Below are 26827 nucleotides of genomic sequence, written 5' to 3'. Positions count from 1 at the left end.
TTCAGCTGGCCCCGTGGGATTGCAGAGGAAAATCCCGGAAAATCCCATCACGGGGGTGATGCCCAAGCACCAGCTGGGAACGGAGATGCCCACCAAGGCTCCCTCCTCCTCTGCCTCCAGACAGGGAGCAGTTAAAGCCAGAAAAAGACTGTTTCCTTTTCAAAAGAAAGGCAGGAAAAAAACCCTGAGGGCCCAGCTATTGTGCTGGGTAAAATTCACTGCTCTGATTGTTCCCTCGTGCACTTTAATGAGGCATTAATTGCAGAAATTACCCAGCCGTGTCACCCCGTGCGACAGAACGGGTCCTCCCTGCCACCAGCACAGGCACCTGCCCCGCACACCCTCCCACAAAATCCTGGAATGTTTGGGAAGGGGTAGGAGCGTCGGGGGTAGCACGGTCGGGACGGATGGAGACGAGAGATCTCTGCAGCCAGGGCTGGGAACTTGGGGTTTATTGGGTGCAGGGGCCTTTTGGAACTTGGGGTTTATTGCAAAGGGCCAAGTGCAGGGCCCTGCTGGGAGCTGCCAGCCACAGCTCAGAGCAGGCCCCAGAGAAGAGAGGGGGAGAGAGGATGAGAGGGTGAGAGAGTAAAAGCACAAGAGAGTAAAAGGGGTAAGAGCATAGAAAAGTAAGAGCTAAGAGGCAAGAGCTAAAAGCACGAGGTTCCCGTTCCAATACAATAAATCTTCTTCTGTGTTGAATATTCTAATTCTCACTAACCAATCTAGTCCAAGATACAAATCCTATAGCATTTACATACAGCCTATAAGAATCACTACATTACCACACTGTGTTACATTTTAAACCCTAAAAACTCCTCTTTGGGCCCTTCTGCCAAGCTGTAGGGTCTGCTCTGACCCTTGGGCCTGTCTGCAAGCAGAGGGTGTTGTTCCATCAAAAGGGGATTACCTTCAGTGGCCACACCATTGTTTTCCAGTTGTTCAGTAACTGAGGTATCTCAAAGCTTGCTTTCATTTCAATCTCACTTATAGTTTCCATATTCTCAAAATCTTTTGCCAGGCAATCATATTGATAAGGCTTTCCTGTTTCATCTTCCCCAACAGGAAGGGAGCTCACAGATGCCACCCCTTCCAGGGCAGGGACCCCTTCTGCTGTCCCCGGGTGCCCCAAGCCCCATCCTGGCCCTGGGCACTGCCAGGGACAGCCAGGGATTCTCTGGGAATTGCATCCCAGTGCTGGGGCTGTGCCTGGCAGGGAGCTGGGGACAGGGACAGGGCTGTGCCCAGCAGCATCTGCTCCTTATGTCATGGGGAAAGCTTGAGGTTTCTGGGATTTTTCCCCTGGACTCAGGAAAGAACATTTTATTAAAAGCATTTGTGAGCGACGCTGGGCCCCCACAGCTCCCTCCCCCGAACAAGAGCAGAAGCCATTTGTGGCTTTTCTCCCCCTCCACCACTTTTATTTTAATTTTTGCACAGTGCCAGCGTTTTCAGAGGCATTTCCTGTCCCTGGTGCCCTCACCTGGCAGCACAGCCCCCATTTGGCACCATGGGTGCATTCAGGGATCCATGGACCCCAGGGCAGCCACGGCTGTTTAACTGCACCTACCAGAGGCTGACTGACAGAGCTCCTGCTGGGAATCCCCTTCCCAACAGGGATTAGACCCATCCCTGTCCCAGAGCCCAGGAAAACCCAAGGGATGGGGATTGGGATTCACTGGGAGCACAGCACAGCTCCACCACCCTCCTGTGGGGCTTCCCGATGAGCCGAGCATCCTGAACTTCAGCTCCATGCAGAAAACGCCGCAGGGCTTTCCAGGCTGCTTCACCAGCCTCTCCTGGCACCTTCCTGAGGCATCCATTCTGTGTTTCCTTGGGATTTCTGAACGGCTCCATCCTCATCCTCACTGCACCCAGCCCACACAGCAAACCTGGGCTCAGGGTCTGACCGAGCCCCGCTCCTCAGTGGGCAATAAATTGTTTATTACCCACAGCAAACCCGGGATGGGCACCTGGAGAGGCCCCACTAAACCTCAGCCCGGCCCTGGACCCTTCCAGGGATGGGGCAGGCACAGCCCCTCTGGAAAACCCCTCCTATCCCTCCCTGTCCTGCACAGGGACATCCCGGCCAGGCTGAGCCTCCCAGGGCCATCACACCACCCACACCTTAATTACCGCGTAATTAACAGAAGTTTTAATGATAGACCGGCTTGGATGGGGTCTCCCAGCGGCTCCTGTGGCTGTGATGGGTGCGGGGACCTTCAGTCCCTGAATTTCCCCATCCCAGGGACATCCCGGGATTCCCTCAGGAGCAGCAATGAATGGTGCCACTCCTCCTCTTCCTCAGCAGCCCCAGCTCCTGGCACAGTAATTAAACATTTCACAGTTTCATTAATGCCCGAATACTTCCCCTAAATGAGCCGGTTAATTATTGATAACACCCAGCTCCCTCCAGCTCTGGCTTAAACTGGCAAAGAGCAGAGCCGGCTTTGCTGGGCTCCACTTTAACCCAAGCATTAGGAATGTTAATTAAATTTACAGTTAATTCTTCTTGACCTAAGAGAGCACCCTGGGAATGCCAAGCAGTGCCTGCAGGTTCAGGACACGGCACTGGGGGAGCCTTGGGAGGAGCTGGGATTTCCAGAGGAGACTGTGTGCCCAGGGGGAGGATAAAAAACCCTTCTGCCTCTCTATTAAGCTGATAAATGTTTGTTTTTAATTAATAAAAGAACTGGCACTTGAGAGGCATCGGAGCTGGGAGTTCCTACATGGAGACATTCAACACATGAAAATGCTTCCTCGGCTAAGGTAACACACAATAAATTACAGCAGATAAAATGATGATAAAAATGCAGAGAGCTGCATTAAATAGTGATTAACAGCCACAGCAGGCAGGGAATCAAAGCAGACTTCAAAAACTGGGCCAACAGAACTTTCCAGAGTTAATTGCTTCACGATTCCCGATGAATTTTTGGAGCAGAACTCCTCCCAGCACCGAGCTGAGAGAGCAGGGGATGCACTCCCAGGAGATAAACAAGTCTCCAGCCCAAAGCATCCCTGAGTTATCACCCAGGGCAGCTCCAGCAGGAAATGAACTCTGTCCCAGCCCAAAGCAGGGGAGCAGCACAGGCTCTGTCTGCTGCTCATCCCCTGGAAATGCCAGGGAGGAGGAATTTCCACATGGACACAGGAAAGAACTGGGAGGGATGAGCTGGGAAGGGATGAACCAGGAGGGATGAACTGGGAAGGCTGAGCTGGGAAGGATGAACCGGGAGGGATGAGCTGGGAAGGTTGAACCAGGAGGGAAGAACTGGAAGGGATGAACTGGGAGGGATGAGCTGGGAAGGATGAACTGGAAGGGATGAACCGGGAGGGATGAGCTGGGAAGGATGAACCTGGAAGGATGAACCGGGAGGGATGAGCTCCCCAAGCCGCCCGGGACCAAATTAGCCCGCGTTCCTCTTTACCCTCATTACTGAGCTGCTCCCCCTCGCCTTCCCCGGCAGGTCCTGGCAGTGCCCCCCCAGCGCTCCCCACCCCCGAGCTGCCCCCATTATTTTTGATTCTTTCACCGATTCAAAAATGTGCAAATGAGGCCGCGGCTTCCCAATCAGGCCTGGCCGGGAGCTAATTGCCTTTAAGCAGGGAGCCCTGAATATGCTAATGAGGGCAGTAACAAGGCTGCGATGCGCCTGCAAGGGGAGCCGAGCCCCGGGCTCCACCACGGGCTGGCTGAGACGCGTCAATTAACAAGCAAGCAGATAATTTATTAATGCTCCTTTGCGCCCCTCTGCCCTTTGCTCCTAATTACCGTTTGATACATCACACAGCCAGGGGCTCTGGCGGGTCGTGCTCCCGGCTGGAGCATCCCCAGGGGCTCCTCCTGCCCCCCAGAAGCCCCAAATTCCCCCCTCACCCCACGGCTGGGGGGTCCCCAGCACACACAAGGGACCCCGAGCTCTCCCAGTGCCACCCCACGGGGTCCCTGGGCTGGGTTCGGGTGGATGAAGAGTCCCAGAGGAGGAGGGGAAGGGGGTGTGAGCCCCCCAGCGCTCCCCGAGGGGCTGCAGGGCACAGGGGGCTGCCCTGGGGACTGTGGGGGGCTCAGGGCTGGACGTGGCACCCGGACCTGGAGATGTGCAATAAAGGCAAGGGGAGAATCCAGAGGCAACATTTGCATTTCTAATGGCAGGGCTGCTCCCAGCACCACCCAACACCATCATTAACCCCCACAAGAACCAGGGCTGGTGAACCCAGCTTTTCTGCTTTTCCCACCCAGAAAATCTCCCAAACGCCCTGGGATCCCAGGATTCCCAGCAGGAAGGTGTGGAAAAGGCCGTGTCCCCCCAGCCCTGCAGTCCCCACATTCAGTTCAGTTCCCAAAACCCAGAATTTCCATGGCATTTCCTGCCCATGTGCATGGCCAGAGGCTGCAGTTATGGGCAGCTCCAGGCCCTGGAGGGTGCTTTCCTTGCCTGGTTATTCCAGCTGGATCCTTAGGGTGAAAGGTGGATTGTGGAGAGCAGGAATCAGCCTCAAGCAGGGCACAGCTCCTTCCCCACACTGCAGAAGAGGCTCTTTGGTCTCTAAATGGGGTTTGGGATGACCCCTCCTCACCCTTCTCCATTGTGGAGCAGCTACAAGATTTGGGGTCACCCCAAAAATGCCACCTGAGCTCCACAGTGACACTGCCAGGAACCCCTCACAGCCAGCACTGCTGGGGCTGTCCCTGATGGGGCCTAAAGAGCCCCCAGGAGCTCCTCCTCTCTTATGGGGTCCAAAATGAGCCCCCAGGGCCTCCTCTCTGATGGAGTTTGAATAACTGTGACTGGAGTTTGAATAACTGTGAGTGAAAACACAGCTGAAGCCACCGCTTGGGTAAAAACAGGTGGGAAACAGAACAGCTCCATGAATCCCTAAAAAACCCTCAGAAAATGGGGGCTGGAAGGTGCCCAGCCATGATGGGGCACTGAATCCCCAAAAAACCCCTCAGAAAATGTGGTTGGAAGGCTGCCAGCTTGGTGGGGCACTGAATCCCCAAAAAACCCTCAGAAAATGGGGGCTGGAAGGTGCCCAGCCATGATAGGGCACTGAATTCCTAAAAACCTTTCAGATGGTTGGGCTGGCATGTGCCCAGCCATGATGGGGCACTGAATTCCTAAAAACGCCCTCAGAGCATGGGGCCTGGAAGGTGCCCAACTATGATGGGGCACTGAATCCCCAAAAACCCCTCAGAAAATGGGGGCTGGAAGGTGCCCAACTATGATGGGGCACTGAATTCCCAAAAACCCTTCAGATGGGGCACTGAATCCCCAAAAACCCCCTCAGAACAGGGGGCCTGGCACGTGCCCAGCCTGCTGTGACCCTAGGCCGGGGCTGTGCCCGGTGAGGACAGGGCTGCACTGGCAGCTCTCCATCCCTCTGGAATGAAGCCCTTCGGCCTGGCAGCGGTCAGGAATGTCCTCTCCTCCCCTCTGAGTGTCCCTTTGAGGGCCCGAGGGAGGGGACAGCCTGTGGCAGGTGTCCTGCCTGTGACCCGGGCCGGCCCTGGGCTCTGATCTCCCGGTGACCCTTCCCAGCAGTGCCCGTGTGTCCCCTCAAACAGCTTGCAGATGAAGGAGCAACAGACTGGAGATGATTTATTCAGGAATTAAAGGTTCAGTACCCCTTTTAAAGGCTGTGCCTCGGCACTGTCAGCCTTCATTGCACACAATTAAAGGCCTTGGCTGCCCCAGCCCCCGCTCCTGCCTTCCAGGGGAAGGAAATCAAACAAAACCAACCCTCCCCAACCCCGGGGGGCTCTGCTGAAGGACTCAGGAGCTCAGCAGTGGCCCTGGGCTCCAGCTCCAGCCTGGGAAGCTGCTCCAGCTCCATCCTCTGCTCGGGATGGGGGATGGAGCCCTTGGGTTTGGTCCCTGTTCACAGGAGGGGATGCTCGGGGTTGGAGTGCTCGTGGCTGCTGGGGAAAAGCTGTTCCTGCAGCTGGAGCTGCACTGCAGAGGATTCATTCCTCCTGCTGGTTATCCTTCATCCTGGTTATCCCTTCTCCTCTTTATTCCTCATCCTGGTTATCCCTTTTCCTGGTTATCCCTTCTTCATTTTATTCCTCATCCTGGTTATTCCTTTTCCTGGTTATCCTTTCTTCATTTTATTCCTCATCCTGGTTATTCCTTTTCCTGGTTATCCTTTCTTCATTTTATTCCTCATCCTGGTTATTCCTTTTCCTGGTTATCCCTTCTCCTCTTTATTCCTCATCCTGGTTATCCCTTTTCCTGGTTATCCCTTCTCCTTTTTATTCCTCGTCCTGTTTATTCCTTTTCCTGGTTATCCCTTCTCCATTTTATTCCTCATCCTGGTTATTCCTTTTCCTGGTTATCCCTTCTCCTTTTTATTCCTCATCCTGGTTATCTCTCATCCTGGTTATCCCTTCTCCTCTTTATCTCTTCTCCTGGTTATCCCTTTTCCTCTTTGTCCCTCCTGGTTATCTCTCCTCCTGGTTATTCCTCCTGGTTATCACTCATCCTGGTTATCCCTTCTCCTCTTTATTCCTCATCCTGGTTATTCCTCCTCGTGGTTGTCCCTTTTCCTGGTTATCCCTTCTCCTTTTTATTCCTCATCCTGGTTATCTCTCCTCCTGGTTATTCCTCCTCCTGGTTATTCCTCCTGGTTATCACTCATCCTGGTTATCCCTTCTCCCCTTTAATCCTCCTCCTGGTTATCCCTCCTCCTGTTTTATCCCTCTGCAGCAATCTCGACCCCTCCAGCAGCTCAATCCCAGCCCAGCCCCAGTTTCATGGCTCCCGCTGGCTCCAGCAGCAGGAATTCAATGAAAAACTTCCTTCCTCTGAGGAAAGAAAGGGAAGAAACCCGCTGGCAGTGGCGCTGGGATAATCCCTTTGCAAGGCAGTAAATTTTTTCCCTGCAGCTCCCCCGGCAAGTAATCCGGTGGATTATTGCACCTTTCAGCACGGGCAGCCTTTACAGAGCCTCTCCCCTCCCCGTGGATCTGGTGCTTTATGACCTGACCTGCTGTCTGAGCAGGGGGAAACACAAATTACCCTCCTCTGAACCTGCAGCACAGACACTGGTGACAGATTTGATCCCCCTGGGAACTGGGGTCCTTGGGAGCACCGATAAATAAGGGAAAATTGCTCTTGGAGCTGCTGGGGAGGAAAGGGGACCCCACTCACCCTGACTAGCCCAAGGTTTCTTTAAAAAAAGCAGAAAAAAATCCCTGAGACCACTCTGTTTAAAGATCTTGGTTTCAATTACAAATTTTAAAATTACACTCATTAGTTGTCACTAAATTATCCCCTCACAGCAACAGGCTGGTCCTGCCTGGTTTCCCACCTTGATGGAGGAGAGGGGAGGCATAAAAAGGTCACAAAAATCACTGGGGTTTCCAGGTTTGCAGTTACACAGACAGCAGAAACAGGAATTCTCCCACCTCCTGATGCGTGGCTGAGCAGAAGGAAAAGGAAGGGAGGGACCCTTTCCACTATCCCAGATTCCTCCAGCCTGGCCTGGGGCACTGCCAGGGATCCAGGGGCAGCCACAGCTGCTCTGGGCACCTGTGCCAGGGCCTGCCCACCCTTCAGGGAGGGATTTATTCCCAAAATCCCATCCATCCCATATCCATCCATCCATCCATCCATCATCCATCCATCCATCATCCATCCATCCATCCCTCATCCATCCCCCATCCATCCATCCATCCATCCATCCATCCATCCATCCATCCATCCATCCCTCATCCATCCATCCATCCATCCATCCATCCATCCATCCATCCATCCATCCATCCATCCATCCATCCCTCCATCCATCCCTCCATCCATCCATCCATCCATCCATCCATCCATCCATCCATCCATCCATCATCCATCCATCCCCCATCCATCCATCCATCCATCCATCCCCCATCCATCCATCCATCCATCCATCCATCCATCCATCCATCCCTCATCCATCATCCATCCATCCATCCATCCATCCATCCATCCATCCATCCATCCATCCCCCATCCATCCATCCATCCATCCATCCATCCATCCATCCATCCCACGGCCGCTGCTCCCCGAGCCACAACTCCCAGCTAATTAGCCCAGCCTAATTAACCAGGGCAGGACCTGCATCCCCTCTGTGGCCGTGGCTCCCAGGGGTCCCTCCGTGTCCCAATCCCGGGGTGCAGCCGAGGGGCACCCCCAGAATTCCTGCCCCTCCCGGTGCCGCAGGTGCGGGAGCAGCGGGAGCCCGGCAGGGAGGAAGGAAGGAAGGAAGGAAGGAGGAGGAGGAGGAGGAATTACCCCCACATGTCAGCCAGAGCCAGCCCCTCCCGCTGCCCAATTGACAGCTGCCCTGATTTGCTCAGCAGCTGCTGATGGGCAGCAGACAAGTCCCCAGAGCCATGAATAATTTCAGGCTGTTTGTGTTTATTTGATCTCGGGATGGGGCCGAGCCCGGAGGAGCCGCGGGAAGGGGCAGCCGGGCTCTCCAGATGGCTCCGAGGCCACCATGGGCAGGGCTGGCCGTGCCCTGGCTGTCCCCTCCCTCGCCCTGCTCCTCACCCTCCTCCTGCACAGCCAGGGGGAGCAGGAAGGGGCTCCCCAACAACTTTCAGGGAATAGAAAAGATCCCCCCAGCCCCACAATTCCTAACATGCCCCGTTCCAATGGTTTCAAGTCATTTATCCAGTGTCTCCTTTCCAAAGGACAAAAACGAGCACTTGGTGCTTTCTGGGCACCTGTATATTCTATACCCTGGGAAATTTCTACTTTGCCTCACCCCAAACCTGCACCCCGTGCTCCCCTCAGCCTGGGGGCTCGCAGGGAAAGTGCCACCCCAAACCCCCTGTGCTGGCCAGCAGCTGCTGTGTCCCCCCAGGGCACGTTGTGCCTCTCTCAGCCACATCCCACCCGTGTCCCACCCAGCTCAGGCTGCAGGAGCTCCTCTGTGCCCCCTCCTCCAAACCCCAGAGCTGATTTCTTTTTTATGGTGTTTGTCTCAGCCTGATGCTGTCACACTGCTCTCCTTGGGATGGAAAAGGAAAATGCATCCAGTTTTCCACAGAAACAACACAGATTCCCCATCTGGGTCAAATTTGTAATCCAGCCTGAGGGGAAGATGAGAAACAAATTCAGCTTTTTTTTTTTTTTTTTGGACTATCAGAAAAAGCCTCATTTCCTGGCAAAGAGCTTCACCCACAGCCTGGCAGGGATGGGAGCCACCATTCCCAAACTTCTCTGTGCCATCCCATCCCAGTGGGAGGGAGCTGGGAGAGGAGCCCCAGCATGGAGCAAATGGTTCTGGTGTCCAAAACCTGCTCAGCCCCTCACCCTGCCCCACAGCTGCTGCCTGCACAGGTGAAGGAGCAGCCCCACAAACGCAGCCAAGCCTGGAGCACGTGGGAGCTTTGGGAATGTGGGGATGCTGCTGGGAGCCCCCTCTCCTGCCCAGCTGGTCCCCAGGTGAAGGAAATCCCCCCTGAGGAGGGAGCTGGGCTGGATTCCGCACTTTGCTGCACAAAAAAGAGGAAAGCTGTTCCTCCAGCCATGGCCAAAGGGGCTGTGGAGGTGCTGGGAAGGCTCAGGAATGTCCCAGGAGAGGCTGGACAGGGCTTGGAGCAGCCTGGGACAGTGGAAAATGTCCCTGCCCTTGGCTCTGGATGGGCTTCAAGGTCCCTCCAACCCAAACCACTCTGGAATTCCAGGATATCCTGAATTTTCTGCAGCTCCCAGAGCTCTGGCTGAGCCCCAGGTGATGGAGATGGGGGCTCCATCTGTCCTGTCAGGGCTCCCTCCCTCCCTCTCTCCTTGCTCCAGAAGGAACAACTGGGGATTCTCTAACAAAACCCTTCTTTCCACTGGGAAAGCTGCACTTTGTGGCAACTGGAGCCATTTGTGGGAAAGAACTGGATTTTGCTTATTTTTAGCCTGGTTTCCTAAGGAAGTGTGGCTGGAGCAATCACACGCTCTGTCTGTCTGTCTGTCTGTCCAACTGTCTGCCCCGTCAGATCCCACCGGCCCGTTCCAGCTGGATTTGAGGATCAAAAATAGGAATTCTTGCACATTTCCATGGAAAGCTGCAGCTGAGTGGTGGCCAGGACCTCGTGAGGAAAACACCCCAGGATCAGGCAAATCCACGTTCCCAATGAGGAAAACACCCCAGGATCAGGTAAATCCATGTTCCCAATGAGAAATACACCCCAGGATCAGGTCAATCCATGTTCCCAATGAGGAAAACCACTTGGGATCAGGTAAATCCATGTTCCCAATGAGAAATACACCCCAGGATCAGGTAAATCCATGTTCCCAATGAGGAAAACACCCAGGATCAGGTAAATCCATGTTCCCAATGAGGAAAACCACTTGGGATCAGGTAAATCCATGTTCCCAGTGAGGAAAACACCCCAGGATCAGATAAATCCATGTTCCCAGTGAGGAAAACACCCCAGGATCAGGTAAATCCATGTTCCCAGTGGGGAAAACACCCCAGGATCAGGTAAATCCATGTTCCCAGTGAGGAAAACCCTCTGGGATCAGGAATGCCAAGGGTTCCACCCAGGAACCTGCTCCAGGATTAAATTCAAATATTGGGGAATTAAAGTCCTTCTGAAAAGTGACCTTGCAGCAAATTGGTTTTTCCCTGCCCAGCAGCAGCTTTAGAGTAAAACAACACAGCCCCAACCCTTCTTTGGGCATTCCCAAATAGTTTTTTTCTCTCTCCCCCCCCCGCCCCCCAGTTGTTGTGAAAATTTTAGATAAGAAAACGTGTTGGGTAAAAATATTCAATTCCCCACAGCCTGCAGAGCCTCATCAAAAATCCATTTGAAGTATTACTCTCAAATCCCTCATGGCAATGGGATATTTTAAGGTCAGTTAAACTTATTATTCACTCAAGATTTGCTTTCAGGTCCCTGCATATTTCAAACAGATTTTCCCTCATCTCTAACCCAACTGTGTTACAAAAAGCCTTTTCCTCCTCCCCCCTCCTTCTTTTTTTTCCTTTCCTGAAAAGAAAAAAAAGTTGTCAAAAGAAAAGATCCTAATCAAAAACAGCTTCTGAAGCCTTAAAAGCTGCTACAGTTTGTACTTGTTACCCAAAAACACTGAGCTATCTCCAGATCCCTAAATCCCCTGGCTCCCAGAACACTGAATGGAGCCATGCTGGAAGAGAGGAATTAACTCCAATTTGTTTTTCTTATTTGCAATTCATTTCCTTGCAACAGGCTTTAGACACAGGTTTAATTTTTTCTCCCTTTCCTCAAACAAGGAAAGGAGGCAACTTCCAAACCTGCAGCCTGGGTTATTTTTGGATTATTTAGGATTTCCAGCTTGATGCAACTGCAGTTTCTGCTTCTACCATGCCTTTGACCTCACAGGTACTTTTGGCTGGGATATTTTTTACTTTAAAGTCACCTAAAAAATACAATTTTTATATTTCCCCTAAACCACAAATCTCCTTTTTCAGCCTGGGGAAGGGAAAGCTCCAGGGAGAGCTCAGAGCCCTTCCAGGGCCCAAAGGGGCTCCAGGAGAGCTGGAGAGGGACTGGGGACAAGGGAGGGAGGGACAGGAGCCAGGGAATGGCTTCAGACTGGAAAAGGGGAATTTGGGTGGGATATTGGGGAGGAATTCCTGGCTGGGAGGGTGGGGAGGGACAGGGCTGGATCTGCAGAGCAGCTGTGGCTGCCCCTGGATCCCTGGGATGTCCAAAGCCAGGGCTTGGAGCAGTCTGGGATGGTGGGAGATGGAGCTTTAAGGGCCCTCCCAGCCAATCCAGTCTGGAATTCCCTGATTCCAGGACATGGAAGGTCCGGGGCCTTTGGTGTCAGCCCAAGCACAACCAGATGTGCAGGGCTCTCTCAAAGCCAAAGCCATGCCCAGATGTGCAGGGCTCTCTCCCAAAGCCATGCCCAGATGTGCAGGGCTCTCTCCCAAAGCCAAAGCCAGGCCCAGATGTGCAGGGCTCTCTCCCAAAGCCATGCCCAGATGTGCAGGGCTCTCCCAAAGCCATGCCCAGATGTGCTGGGCTCTCTCCCAAAGCCATGCCCAGATGTGCAGGGCTCTCCCAAAGCCATGCCCAGATGTGCAGGGCTCTCTCCTAAAGCCATGCCCAGATGTGCTGGGCTCTCTCCCAAAGCCATGCCCAGATGTGCAGGGCTCTCCCCCAGAGCCAAAGCCATGCCCAGATGTGCAGGGCTCTCTCTCAGAGCCATGCCCAGATGTGCAGGGCTCTCCCCCAAAGCCAAAGCCATGCCCAGATGTGCAGGGCTCTCTCCCAAAGCCAAAGCCATGCCCAGATGTGCAGGGCTCTCCCAAAGCCACGCCCAGATGTGCAGGGCTCTCCCTCAAAGCCAAAGACAGGCCCAGATGTGCAGGGCTCTCCCAAAGCCATGCCCAGATGTGCAGGGCTCTCCCAAAGCCAAAGCCATGCCCAGATGTGCAGGGCTCTCTCCCAAAGCCATGCCCAGATGTGCTGGGCTCTCCCAAAGCCATGCCCAGATGTGCTGGGCTCTCCCAAAGCCAAAGCCATGCCCAGATGTGCAGGGCTCTCCCAAAGCCATCCCAGATGTGCAGGGCTCTCCCCCAGAGCCAAAGCCATGCCCAGATGTGCAGGGCTCTCCTCCAAAGCCAGGCCCAGATGTGCAGGGCTCTCCCAAAGCCATCCCTGGATATTTAATCTCTCTCTCTCTCTCTCTCTCTCTCTCTCTGGGGTGTGAGGGTCAGGCCCAGGGGTTTCCATGCAGATGCCACAAACCTTCCCTGCTTTTCCCGTCCCCTTTTAAGGAGGCTGGGAATCACCAGGCACTCCTCAGGTGAGCCCCTCACTGCCCACTTGTGTCTCTGAGCAAACCCAGCCCCGTTCTGCTCCTCCCCACAGCCAAGGGGACCTGCAGGGAGCCAACCCCGGGGCTCTGCGTGCCCCTCCCTGCTCCAGCCAAGCCATCTCCTGGCATCTGTGCCTCAGCTGCAGCCTGGCAGCCCGAGGAGAGGGCCAGGAGTGATACAGGAAGAGGGGAAAAAAAAGGTTTGGATGGGTCTGTTCCTAATGTGAGCCTCGCTGCTCGCAGCCTTTGATTGCCACACAAATAAAAGATGGAAATTCACTGCAGGCACAGGAATTAATTAAGGGGAGAAGAAAGGAGCATCAGTCTGTTGGAGGCCTGGCATCAATTCCCAGGCGGGTTTTGAAGTGGCAACAGCTCTCCTTGTTCTTTGAGAGCTGCTCTCCTCTGTCCTGCACGGTGACAGCACGTGTGGGGCTCACCCTGGGCTGGGCTGGGCAAACCTGCCTGGCTGTGGGGGCACCAGGCAGCACCTCCCACCTCCTGCTGCTCCCCCCTGCCTTCATCTCATCCGCTGAGCCCCTCAAACCACAGCAGCCACCATTCCTCACTGGGCTGCCAGCATGGCTTGGGGGTTTTTGTGGTCTGGGAGATGGTTTGGGGGTTCTTATGGCTTGGGAGATGGTTTGGGGGTTCTTATAGCCTGGGAGATGGTTTGGGGGGTTTTATGGCTTAGGAGATGATTTGGGGGTTTTGTAGCCTGGGAGATGGTTTGGGGGGTTTTTGTGGTCTGGGAGGTGGTTTGGGGTTCTTATGGCCTAGGAGATGGTTTGGGGAGGTTTTTGGCCTAGGAGATGGCTTGGGTTTTTTTTTTTTTTTTTATGGCCAGGGAGGTGGTTTTGGGCTTTTGTGGCCTGGGAGATGTTTACATGTCCAAATGGCTTCCTAACCTCTGTTGCTGAAGTTTTTCTGCAGGTGAGAGGATCATGAACCACCTCTCTTAGATGGCAGGAAGGAATGATGCATCTGATTCCACATTCTCAGAAGGCTCATTTCTTATTTTAAGATACTGTATCATATTAAAGAATGCTGTACTGAACTATACTAAAGAATAGAGAAAGGATACTTACAGAAGGCTAAAAGACAATAAAGCAAAACTCGTGACTCTCTCTTCAGGAGTCTGACACAGCTCGATGTAATTGGCCAAAGAGTGAAAACACTCACTCCAGAATCCAATGGAACAATCTCCAAACCACATTCCAAAGCAGCAAAACACAGGAGAAGCAAATCAGATCATGATTGTTTTCCCTTTTCTCTGAGGCTTCTCAGCTTCCCAGGAGAAGAAGAATCCTGGGCAAGGGGATTTTTCCAGAAGATGTGACAGTGACACACCTCCAGCCCAGACTGGGATTGTGTTCATGCACAGCTTTGCACATTCACATGGGCTGTGGCTCTCCTGTCCTTGGGACAGTTTTCTTGTCTTCAGGACACGCTGGCTTCGAGCAAGAACTGAAACTCCCCCCGTGCCAAGGCTCCGTGACTCAAAAATCATCAAATCTCTGGGGATTCCGAATTAAATCAGAGGAGTTCCCACCCTGTCCTCCACCCAGATCGTGCTTTAATTTCTCTCCAGCTGCATGCAAAGACTGAGATCTGTCCCTGGGAGCTTCCCAGCCCAGCCCAGGGGCTCTCACAGCCGGGTTTCCTTCCACAGAGCCCTGCCCAGCCCTGCTCTGCACCCATCAGAAGTGGGGTCACAGCTGGGTACATCACACACACACAGCTGAGCGTGGAACTCATCAGCCCTGGGTGTCAGGAAACCAGAAACCCCCAGCAACCAGGTGTGTGCTGACACTGGCAGGAATTTGTTTGGTTGTGGCGCTGACATGAGGCTCACACAGCTGGGCACAGCTGGAGTTAGGTGCTCACTGAACCTCTGAGCCTTTATTTAAAGGCATTCTGCCCAGAAAAAAAAAAATTTTTGAAAAGGTCTTGCACCAGCAGAGTGATTAATGCTGAAAGGAATCTCCCCTGCCCAGTGTCTGCTCAATAATTCAAGTTTTATGAGCTCTAACATGAGCGAGGCCTGGGTGTGATCCCTGCTCAGCCCCGTGGGTGCAGGGCACCCTCACACGCTCCTGATCCCCCTCAAAGCAGCCAAAGATGCATTTTTAATATTCACACCAGGACCAGAGCAAGGCTGTCCCTCATTATCTGCCTTGTGACGAGACGGGGATCAAACACGGAGCGGTGGCAGAGTGACACCAGCCCCACACGGCCCCTCTGATGGCACAGGGGGCAATTAACCAGCATGTCACACCCAGGCTAACGAGGGTGACCCACTGGGGGTCCCTGCCCTGTCCCCTGCCCTGGGCTGGGGGCTCTGGGGCCACCTCAGCTCCCCCTGGGCTGGACTCAACGCCAGGGATGAGTTGGAGCAATGGGGCTGTCCCAGTTTGGGACATTCTGTGACCCTGAGCTCAGCAATGTCCCCACTGCCACCACCCCCAGGGGCTGGCGAGGTTGGGGTGACCCTCCCTGGTGGGGGAGGTTGGGGTGACCCTCCCTGGTGGGGGAGGTTGGGGTGACCCTCCCTGGTGGCTCCCTAAAGCAGCCCAGGGATTTGGGGGGGCTGGGGACTGGGAGAGAGTGAGGGATGTGACCCAAACACCCAGAGGGACACAGCCACAGCCCTGGGGACACCCCAGACCCAGAGCCACCTGCCAGGGGTGACACCAGCCTGGAACAGCGACAGAACCAGAACCCAGCTTGCTTCCATCCATCCCTCCATCCATCCCTCCATCCATCCCTCCATCCATCCATCCATCCATCCATCCATCCATCCATCCATCCATCCCTCATCCATCCATCCCTCATCCATCCATCCATCCATCCGTCCGTCCGTCCGTCCGTCCATCCGTCCATCCGTCCATCCATCCGTCCGTCCATCCATCCCTTCCACATCATCCAAAATGAGCTCTGAGCTCCCCAAACTCCCTGCAGACCTCCTGCCTCACACCAGCTCCAAACAAACCCCAAAGCCAGGGGCAGCCAGGATCCCAAAAAACCCCAGGAGGCCAGGGCAGGACAGTGCCTGAGCACAGCAGGTGAAATCCCCAACCCTAACCCAACACCACTCAAACCTATGAAGAAGAAAATGAAGATAGTGAAGAAGAAGGATTAGTTATTGTCTTAAAATTGTATCTCAAGTCTCTATATATTACTATATTCTAAAACTTTAGGTTCTTGACACTTCTACCCCACTGCACACGTGCTATCCTGGTGTTATTCATCTATTCTGGAATATTCTCCATGGCCTCAGGACAAACTCAGTGCCCTCCTGGGAGTCAGAGTCTGTCAGCACAGAAATCTAAAAATCCCAGTTCCCAGAGCTCCAATCCTGCAGGACCCTTCCTGGGCTGATCCCAGCCCTGTGTCCCACCCCACAGAGCAGGATGGGGACACCTGTGTCCTCTGTCCCTATGGGCTGTGTCACTGTCCTGCTGAGCTGTCTGTCCCCTGTCCCATGGGCTGTGTCCCTGCCCCTCTGGGCTGTGTCCCTGTCCTATGGGCTGTGTCCCTGTCCCTCTGGGCTGTGTCCCATGGGCTGTGTCCCTGTCCCTCTGGGCTGTGTCACTGTCCTATGGGCTGTGTCCCTGTCCCTCTGGGCTGTATCCCATGGGCTGTGTCCCTGTCCCTCTGGGCTGTGTCCCTGTCCCTATGGGCTGTGTCCCTGTCCCATGGGCTGTGTCCCTCGGGCTGTGTCCCTGTCCCTATGGGCTGTGTCCCTGTCCCGCTGGGCTATGCCCCCTGTCCCATGGGCTGCGTCCCTGTCCCATGGGCTGTGTCCCTGTCCCTCTGGGCTGTGTCCCTGTCCCTCTGGGCTGTGTCCCTGTCCCTCTGGCAGCATCCCAGCCCATCCCATCCCATCCCAGCCCATCCCATCCCAGCCCCTTTCACGGCTCCTTTGTGCCCGGGCGGATGCGGGTTTGTCACGCTTGGGGCTCGGGCACCGCGGGGGGACGCGCTGCCGGGCCCTCCCCCCAAACCCGGCTTTTCATGCACACAAACCCTGCCTGCCCTCAACAAAACCCAAACCTCGGCTCAAAGTCCTTGGCAGCGGCCCCTCGAAATTTTTCTCAGGCTTGTGTGGCTCTGGGGGATGACTTTGGGAAGCAGAGAAGTGACGGAGGAAGAATAAACCCAGAATAAAACCCCCCCCTCCCCTGTCCCGCCGGGCTGGCGCTCGCAGGAAAAGGGGGGACAGCCCTGGAGAGGCTGCGGCACGCCAGGGACCGTGGGGACAGCAGTGTCACATCCCCTGGGACAGCAGTGTCACATCCCCTGGGACAGCAGTGTCCCCCTCTCCAGGACAGCAGTGTCCCCTGGGACAGCAATGTCACATCCCCTGGGGACAGCAGTGTCCCCTCTCTAGGACAGCACTGTCACATCCCCTGGGGACAGCAGTGTCACATCCCCTGGTACAGCAGTGTCACATCCCCTGGGACAGCAATGTCCCCCCCCCCCCCCCCCCCCCCCCCCAGGACAGCAATGTCCCCTGGGGACAGCAGTGTCCCTCCAAGACAGCAGTGTCCCTTTGGACAGCAGTGTCCCCTAGGGACAGCCGTGTCACATCCCCTTGGACAGCAATGTCCCTCCAGGACAGCAGTGTCCCCTCCCTGTCCCCAGGCACCGGCAGCAGCGCTGAGCGATCACGCTGACAATGACAAGTGGCCGATCGATGGCACTGACCAAGCCCCTCCGACCAAGCCCCTCCGGGAACTGCAGGATTTCTTTGGCTGCCACTTAAGGGACATTTCCTGCCCGGCAGGGTGGCCCTGGAGGGGACATTTGTCACTTGGAATTACCAGGGACTCAGGGCAGGTGGGGACAGAGAAAGACTCGGGTGCAAGCAGCGCCTACAGAAGCCTCCAGAAAAGGGAAAATAAAATGGAATTAAATAATCTGTGGAGATGGCAGAGGCATTTCGGGATCCTGCCCTGATGGGGGCTTGATTTCACCCCCAGAAGGAATTATGGAGTTGTGGAATCATGGCTGGAAAAGATCATCCAGTCCAAAGATCCACAGGGCTGATAAATCCCCTCAGGGATGGGGACTCCACCCCTGCCCTGGGCAGCTGTGCCAGGGCTGGGCAGCGTTTCCAGGAAGGAATTTTCCCTAAAATCCCACCCTGGGCTCCCCTGGCCCAGCCTGAGGCCGTTCCCTCTGCTCCTGTCCCTGTTCCCTGGAGCAGAGCCTGGCCCCCCCGGCTGTGCCCTCCTGGCAGGAGCTGTGCAGAGCCACAAGGGCCCCTGAGCCTCCTTTGCTCCAGGCTGAGCCCCTGCCCAGCTCCCTCAGGGATTCTGCAGCCCCTGCCCGGCTCCCTCAGGGATTCTGCAGCCCCTGCCCAGCTCCCTCAGGGATTCTGCAGCCCCTGCCCGGCTCCCTCAGGGATTCTGCAGCCCCTGCCCAGCTCCCTCAGGGATTCTGCAGCCCCTGCCCAGCTCCCTCAGGGATTCTCCAGCCCCTTCCCCAGCCCCGTTCCCTTCCCTGGCCACACTCCAGCCCCTCCATGTCCTTCCTGCCATGCCCAAATCTGTCCCCAGAGCTGAGCCCACCCCTCCTGCACCCCCAGCGGGTCTGTCCCGCCTTGGGCTGGGGCTGATGTCGGGAGCAGAGGGGGACGGGGGGCAGCTCCCCCAGCCCCGGGGTTTGGGATGGCTTTGGGACAGGTATGGGATGGCTTTGGGATGGTTTTGGGACAAGTTTGGGATGGCTTTGGGATGGCTTTGGGACAGGTTTGGGATGGCTTTGGGACAGGTATGGGATGGCTTTGGGATGGTTTTGGGATGGCTTTGGGACAGGTATGGGATGGCTTTGGGATGGTTTTGGGATGGTTTTGGGACAGGCAGGGGATGGCTTTGGGATGGCTTTGGGATGGTTTTGGGATGGGTTTGGGATGGCTTTGGGACAGGTTTGGGATGCGGCGGCTCTGGAGCAGCTGGGAAGTTGCACCAGGCAGGAGCCCCCGCCGAGCAGAGCCGGGATGTGGCCCCTGGGGACCGGACCTGTCACTTTCCTTGGCCCTTCCCATCAATCACCGCCCCCGCCTGCTTTGATTTATTTTTTTATTTATTTGCATAACGCGGCTGCGAATTCCCGGCTGAATCAGCCTGGAGGGTGCGGATGGGGCAGGGAGGGGACGCCAATTCTTCACTCCAGCTACAGAAAAGCCCTCCAGGTGTGCCCAGGGCCAGGGGTGCCACACACAGCTCAGGGGCCCGGCGATAAATCAGCAGCAAAGTGGTCAATCAGCCTTTCCCTGCCCGAGGACCTTAACAAGGTCACAGCTTTGTTCTCTCCACACTAATGAGCGCAGATTCCTAATAAGACCTCAGTGACAAGTGACTGTATTAATGTAATTCCCTCCTGCTCCTGATCAATTTTGTGGGCTAAGATGCAGAGCAGCCCCGGGGGCGTGGGAGGCTCCTGCCACCCCCTCGCTGTGAGCTGCTGGCGGGGAGAGAGGAGTTCCTTCCCTGTGTCCCTGCCTGCCACCAGATTTCCTTGGTGGAGCACGCCAGAGTCACTCAGAGGAGGAGCCTGGCAGCTCATCCCACTCCCAAAGTGCTGCTGTTATCCCAGGCTGCCTAAAACATCCCGTGCTGGGGCTCTAACAGCCCAGATGGTGAATTTTTTTGAATTTCAGCCATTCCCTCCTACATTTCAGCCTGGGACCAGCACTCCACGTGCTCCAGGTCAGGGCAGTCCATGCACAGCACCTGGTGGAGCAGGGATGCTCTCCATGGCTCTGCACCATCTCAGCCATGCAAACCCCGGCTCTGCTCTGGCCCTGGAGCCACACCCAGAGCTGGCACACGCTGGCCCTGAGTGCTGGGGTGACCTGCAGGACCCCACTGCTCCCCTGTGCCCCCTCACCACCCCAGTGCCACATCCACACTGGCATCTCAAACCAGTCAGAGTGACTCACTGCAGGGATGCAGGAATAATTTTGAGATTGCTGTGATCTGAGCTGTCTCTGAGCAGAGGGAGAAGGAGGGGAAGTCCAAGGAGCTGCTGTGAATTTTCCACCCAGGAGCATCACCACCAAAGGTGAGCGTGTAAATCCTGAGCCAAGATCTCAGCCCTGTCATGGGGAAAGCTCAGGGCTGCAACCACCACGAGTTTGTCATGGTGGGACTGGGGGGTCTGGGCTGTTCTTTGTGTGGGGTGAATTTGGGGAGGCCCTGGCACAGGTGCCCAGAGCAGCTGTGGATCCCTTGGCAGTGCCCCAGGCCAGGCTGGGCACTGGGGCTTGGAGCAGCCTGGGACAGTGGGAGGTGTCCCTGCCATGGCAGGGGTGGGATGAGCTGACCTTTGAGGTGCCTTCCAACACAAACCATTCCATGATTCCATGAGTTCCCACAGGAAAGGGAAGACTCATCTTAAACCACTGCCCTGACGTGCCCAGCAGGGACCAGCCCTGGCTGCCTTCACCCCCCAGACCTGGCTTTAACCAAGCCCCACAGAAGCCTCTCAGAACATCCCTGTGCTCCTCACTTCAATATTTTGGCCATCCCAAGAGCCAGGATGCGGGGAGGGAACTGCCAGGCTCAGGTCCCAGAGCTCTGTCCTGTAGACAAGGAGCATCCCTGTGTCCATCCATCCATCCCTCATCCGTCCATCCATCATTCCCATCCCTAATGCAACCCTCACCCATTCATCCCTGTCCATCCATCCATCCATCCCTCATCCTCCCTCTCTCTGACACCCCCAGCTCCCTAAGCAGGAGGATTTCCACAGCCCTTTGAAAAGCCATTTAGAGCTAAGTCTCGGTATTAAACCTGGCCTTTCCTCGGGCAGGTTTTCAATCTCTGCCCGAGCCTGTTGCAGCAGAAAGTTTTTGAAAAGGTCAGGAGGAAGCTTTTAAGCATCTTTGCCAATTAAGTGCTGGAACCCCCTCCCCACTGCCAGAGCTGCCCGTCTCCATCCCAGGGGAAGGTAATTACTGTTTTATAAATAAGCTTTGAACTCTCTTAAGTAATTGTCTCTCCTTGCATGAAAGCACCCTCTAAATCCACCGGCCTTTTCCACCTTCTGTCACTATCAAGAAAAAATCCAGGGGAAAAAAATCCCCCTAATGCCTTGAAGGAGAAACTCCCAAACTTTCCTTTACACTGCTGTGATTATTTCTCCAAGCCTTCAGTAATTCCACTTACAGAAGCCTTGCGGCTTTCCCGGCTCTTGGTGGATTTTTTGGCAATATTTGACATTTTTCAAAACTTCCCTGGAGTTACATGGGCCGAAAAAAAAAAAAAAAAAGAAAAGTTTCAATATTTCAATTTCTACCCCCTGAAGTTACAACAAGAGAAAGGACAGGAATGAAGAAGCCTTTTCCAAAGGTATTCATTCCCTTAATGTTATTTTTTTAAAACTAGCCCTGTGATTTCTGGGTGTGTTTGAGCAGCCTGGGATGGAAATCCTGGCAGATCTGAAATCCTTTAGGAACTCGGGTTACTCCTGCACACCCCCTGCCCAGCCCGGGTGTAATCCCCCCATTCATTTAACAGAGCCAGAGACAGGGAGAGCATTCCTGAGGCGGGATGAGCACCTTCCACCCTGCAAGTCGCAGCTTTTATCCCCAAAATCCCAGCCAACATTAACACGCAGCTCCAATCGCTCGAGCCTGACACGATCTCAGCAGCAGCACAAGGAACAACCCGACTTCATTTCGCCTGGAGGCTGAGCCAGGCTCAAATTCAGGCTCAAATTCAGGCTCCCAAACCTGCTTGGGTCAGCAAGAAGCACTTGATGGGGTCGGGAAGAAAACGCGGCCGGGTGGAAATAAGGGAGTAACAGCGTGAAAATGGGGGGCAGGAGGGTTGAGCTGAGCTCCTCACCCCATCCCCGACCCCCCAGATCAGGACAGGCACAGCCCCTGTCCCTCCCCACCCGCAGCAACCCCTGCCTGGGAGCTCTTTAAATGGTTTCAAATGTTAATTCCTCGTCGTGGCAGTAAAAGCTATTTTTAATCCCACGTGAAAGCAGTTTGCAGAAACCCAAACTTTGCACGAATTATGGATTGCTTCCCAAGTTAGGGAGCAGAAAGCAGGGGCACATCATCAGGGAGACCCAGCACTTAAGCCTGGTCCTAAGAGTAGGGCTGGCGCTAAAACAGCGCATAAAAGCCGATCCAAAACACTACGCCTTCAGTAAAAGCTTTGGTGTATCTTATTCTTAGTTAAAATCAGCTTTTTCTCAGGTTTCCCGCATGTTTTCTTTGTGCTCGAGGTTTCATTTCCCAAACACGGGGGTGAGGATCCGGGAAGCTGAGACAGAAAGGTCTCACTTGTGAATGGCAGAGAAAAGATTGCAAAGAAACAGAGGCGAGAATCTGCGGGGCTGAGCGGCTGCGAGCGGCCCGGGAGAACAAGGGCCGCTCTGAGCCTGCAATCGAGTCCATCAGGAGGGGAGATTAGCGGTGCCAATGAATAAAGATAACGTCCCGGAGCAGCTCCGAGCATCGCCAGCCCGGATTCCTTTGTCTGTCCCCACCTTTGCGCTTCCCCGAGGAAAGCAAAGCTCGCCCTGGAAGGGGCCGCAGAGCGGTGCCAAAACGCAGCCTGGTGGCTCCGGAGGAGCCGGTCCCATTCAGCAGCTCGGGCTATAGAGTGTCTCGATCTGTCTGTACAATCACAACACACACAAAAACCCCTCCAGGCACCTACTTAGCTGCACTTTTCAGCTGCCAATAACACTCCCGGCAAAAGTCAAAAGAGCAGCGCCGCAGCCGCGTCCTTCCCCTGTCGCTCAAAGGCGTCGGGGTTGCGAGGTTCCGAGATAACAAAGTCTGGCTCAAGAAATCCTGGAAGCCTTTCAAGAGCGTTATTAGCTGCTGTGAATGGGGCTGGGGAAGGGGAGGGGGCAAACCCCACGGGCCAGGGAAGGGCTCCCCGCTCCCCCTGCACCTTCCCGGAGGTGCTCCCGAGCTGGGACAGCCCAGCAGGAGCACAGAGGGATGAGGAACCCCCGGGAGAGTTCCTGGCCCCTCGTGCCAGCCTTCGTGTTGGATGGGGTGGGAAAACGACAATGAAAAGTTAAATTTGGCCTCGGAGTCTCGGAGCTCTGGGCTGGCTCTGCAGGGCCTGAGGATGCTCGGCGGGGATTGCAGCCCCTCGTGTGCCTCTGGCTGCAGAGGGACAATCACCAGACATCCCAGAGTACTTTTTAATGCTTCTGGTGTGAACTGCGTGAAAATAGGGGATTCTTTACAGTTCCTACAGGTCGGGTGTGTGCAATCCCAGGGACACACGGGGTGCAGGGAGCCCTGGCCCAGCACCATTCCTGCCCAAACCTTCCTCTGGCCCTTGGGAAAAGCAGGAGGACAGGAAGGAGGAGAGGGATAGGGATCCCAGATCACGCAGGGAAACCCGGGCCAGGGGAAAAGCCCATTCATACTGAGCCGATCCTGCCACCGAGTTCTGGCAGATGGGGACAGGGAGACCTCTTTGGATGAGCTCAGAGCTTTCCACACAATTCCCTCAGAGCTGAACTCCCTTTCTCACAAGCCAGGCCCCTCTCCAGCTCCCCAGAGCTGCTGTTCCCCTCCTCTCCTGCCCCTTTCCCCCAGAGCCCCGAGGTGGGTGCGAGGCAGGGGGAGCAGCCGGGAGCTCTGCGTGGGAACAGGAGCAGCTCTGGCCTCCCAAAAGGGAACAACCCCAGGCAAGGATTCTGCTACGCCCCCAAAACGTCCCCAGTGGAGCAGAGAGTGACACAGGAGAGCCCCAGCCCCGCCATGCAAGGGGTGAACACGTCCCAGCTGTGCCCTGTGAGCCCAAACCTGCTCCCCTCTCACCGAGGGGGTTCCAGCCCCCAAACCCCTTCACCCCACTAATGTTGTTTTCCTCCATCCCCACAGGCAAAGGCAGGACCTGGCCCCACACCTTCACAGGTGCTCCAAGTTTTGCAATGGGTTTCTGAATCTCACCCCAAACTGCTCGGATTCAATTCAGTTTTTCCCATTTGTCCTCGCCTACATTCCCACAAAACAGGCACAGAGAGTTCCAGGCTCCCACAGGGAACCCCCACACCCCAAACTGGCAGCAGACACCCCAGCATCCTCTCTTCTTTTTATTTAGGTTTCCTTCAAGCAGCACTGAGTGCCAAAAGAATTCAAATTGTGTTTTGCTTGAGGAGAAAGCATCCCATCGTGCTTGGATCAGCCATTAAATCATTTATGCTGCAGCCTCAAAAAGGTGTTTAATCTCCTCAGAATTAGCTAAAGCTGTAGTAACTCAAGGAATTCTGTAGGAGATGCTTTTGCAGAACATTTTCTTTCCACTATTACTCCAAAAAAAAAGGGGGGGCTTTGGGCCAATTTCAAATTTAAATTAAATAAAACAAACCAGTAAGAATAAATTATTTCAGTCAGTAACTTACAACAAACTACTCATCACCCACGAAGAGATGCTCCTGCCAGAGCAGGGAAATCACTACGGGACAGAGCTGCTAAGAAAGAACAAAATAATTCTGGAGTGATATTTCCAAGGGAATTCTTTTTCCACATTTACTCAAAACAAGCAACAACCTACAGGTGCCTTCGGGCCAAATATCTTGGCGTGAGAAGCAGTTGGTGTAATTTCGGTTTCCTAGCAAGTTCAAACATTTTAAAAATGTTTACGCCACTTTTGAGATATCCATAGGAAAAACCCGAGTTTCTGTCCAACTCCTCTTCCCCTCCACTCCAGCACATCCCAGCTTTAAACATTTAGTTCTGTCTGGCTTTGCCGGGGATAAGATCCCTGGGCACTGCGAGGTCTTGTGAGAAGACAAAACAAGAGGCAGAGAGGAGAGGAAGCGAAGGGAAATGGCTCTGTGTGTGTGTGTGTGATTAAAACCACACTTTATGCAGAGTTAAGTAAAACATCTCCTGATTTTTTGCCTCGCCCCGGAGGATGCGGATTTTCCCCAGCCCAGAAAACCTTCCCCGCTCTATTTCCCCAAATTTACCACAACCACATGCGGGATCATCTCGAAGCTGGTGTCAGGCCAGGCTCCCTGCAAGCACTTCCAGCACTAAAAACCCGCAGCAGAGCCATCCAAACTCAGATTTATTTCTGCTCCTTCTCTGCGCTCCGTCCTGCGAGCCTCGCCGGGCTCCGCCGAGCGATATGAAAGCGCTCGATCTTCCCCGCTTTAATGATGTGCTCGCAGTCATTAAAGCCCCATTCTGCCGAGCGGGAGCCAGCTCGCAGTCCTCACCCCAAAAAGATTAGTGATCATCATTATTGCTCCTGGAGCGGCGCGGACCCGAACGGAGCTGAGGAATGAGCTCATAAATCACGGCAATATTCATGCAGCCGTAAAAACGAGCGCCGCTACTTACTGGGTTTTGAAGGTGTGTTAAGTCGTAACTTTACAGCCCAGATGTGGGCTCAGAGAGCTGAAAGTCTGCGGGTAAAATTACCGCTGAAATTACTCTTTCCATTAAACACGCTGATTTTTCACAGGTTGTTACTTCGGCGAGGCTTGGGAAGCTGCAGCCTCCCCCGAAGGATGGGGAGGAACGCGGTGTTCGGGGAGAAGGGGATGGAGAGGCAGGAAGGACAGCGAGAGCTGCTCCTTTGATTATTTTCAGATGTTTCCCCGAGAACACCGCGGCGCTTTCATACATCGGCACATTTGGATTGCCTTCAGAATAACGGGGCAGATTCCACCCCCGGCTTCAAGGGACTTATCGCTCCCGACTCCCTTGGCCCAGCGCTCTGGAGCTGGCCGGGAGACAGAGTTTAATCCACTCCACATGCACAGTAGCTGCTCTTCCGAACGCTTTATCGCCCGAAGAGCCCGATCCCATGGAAACCCTCAAAAAACAAAACCTTGGATCACTCCCGCTCTGCCCTTTGCCCACCGAGGATCCCACGGATTCGCCCCGAGCCCGGCTCAGGATCAAGCACGAGGTCCTCGCTCGTTTCTGTGTTTTTTTAAGAAACCACACGAATAAAACAATTCCTAAAGGAGCCCGGTGGGGAAACGGGGGCACGGCTGGGGATAAAGCGCTAAAGGTTCAAACCTCAAAGCCTGCGGAGCGAAACGAGCGCATTTCTGCTACCGCCTTCGTCCCTGGCCGGGCGGGATGCGGGATGGGAGGCGCGGGGACAGGGAGGGACACGGGGACAAGGACATCGCTTTTCACACCGCAGCAGCCCCGCAAAAGCAGCCGCCAGCCCCTTCCCAGCCCGGGCGAGGCTCGGTCCCGCCGGAGACCCCCGGACCCCCTTTCCCTCCCGGGACCCGCCTGTTGCGGAGCCGCCGCATCCCAGCCCGGGCAGCAATTAACTGCTGTGCGCTAATTACCGACCCCCTCACTGCCGCAGCCTCACCTGTACCAGCGCAGCCCCTTCTCGTAGCACCTGTCGAAGAAGTGGGGCTCGGCGCCCACCGCCCGCACCCCGGGGTGCGCCCGCAGGAACTCGAGCAGCGCCCGCGTCCCGCCCTTCTTCACGCCCACGATGATGGCCTGGGGGAAGCGGCGGCTGCCGCCCCCCGCGCCCCCCGCGCCCGCCGCCGCCTCCCCCGGGCCCGCGGGCAGCGCGGCGGGCGGCGGCAGCAGCAGCGCGGGCGGCAGCGGCTCGCAGGGCCCGGGCAGGCAGGAGAAGAAGTAGGTGAAGAACAGGATCATGGTGAGGAGCAGCGAGGCGCGGCGGCCCCCGGCGGCTCCCAGCAGCCGCCCGCTACATCCCATCGGGGGCCGCGCATCCCGCACCGCCACCGCCGCCGCCGCCGCGCCCCCCGCCCGGCCCCGGAGCCCCCCGAGCTCCCCCCGGGCCCGGCCCGGCCGCGCCGCCCCCACGCGGGGCGGGGGAGGGCGAGGACACGCGCGTGGGGCGGTGACGGCCCGGGGAGGGGAAGGGATGGGGAGGGGATTGGGAACGGGGAGGGGGCGCGGCACACGCGGGGTCCCTGCGGGGACGGGGCCGCCCACGCGTGGCTGGCACAGCCGGACGGGGCAGCCCCTGCCTGGGGCAGCGCTCCCGGCCCCGGCCCTGCCGCGCACGGGACTCCTCTGCCCGCATTTCCCT

At 55.5% G+C, this 26827-nt stretch overlaps 1 protein-coding gene across 1 annotated transcript in view; it reads right to left on the bottom strand.

Moving 5' to 3' along the window:
* HS3ST6 (heparan sulfate-glucosamine 3-sulfotransferase 6) overlaps nt 1–26525 on the bottom strand; it is a 29091-nt gene extending 2566 nt beyond the window's left edge. Inside the window, exon 1 of the mRNA XM_054643882.2 lies at nt 26129–26525. Coding sequence (XP_054499857.1) covers nt 26129–26490 — 362 coding nt within the window. The 5' untranslated portion in view covers nt 26491–26525. The remainder of the gene's footprint in view (nt 1–26128) is intronic.
* Between the last annotated feature and the right edge of the window lie 302 nt (nt 26526–26827).

This window comes from Agelaius phoeniceus, chromosome 16, assembly GCF_051311805.1.
Source record: "Agelaius phoeniceus isolate bAgePho1 chromosome 16, bAgePho1.hap1, whole genome shotgun sequence".
Classification (NCBI taxonomy): domain Eukaryota; kingdom Metazoa; phylum Chordata; class Aves; order Passeriformes; family Icteridae; genus Agelaius; species Agelaius phoeniceus.
This window is presented reverse-complemented; position numbering and strand designations above follow the sequence as displayed.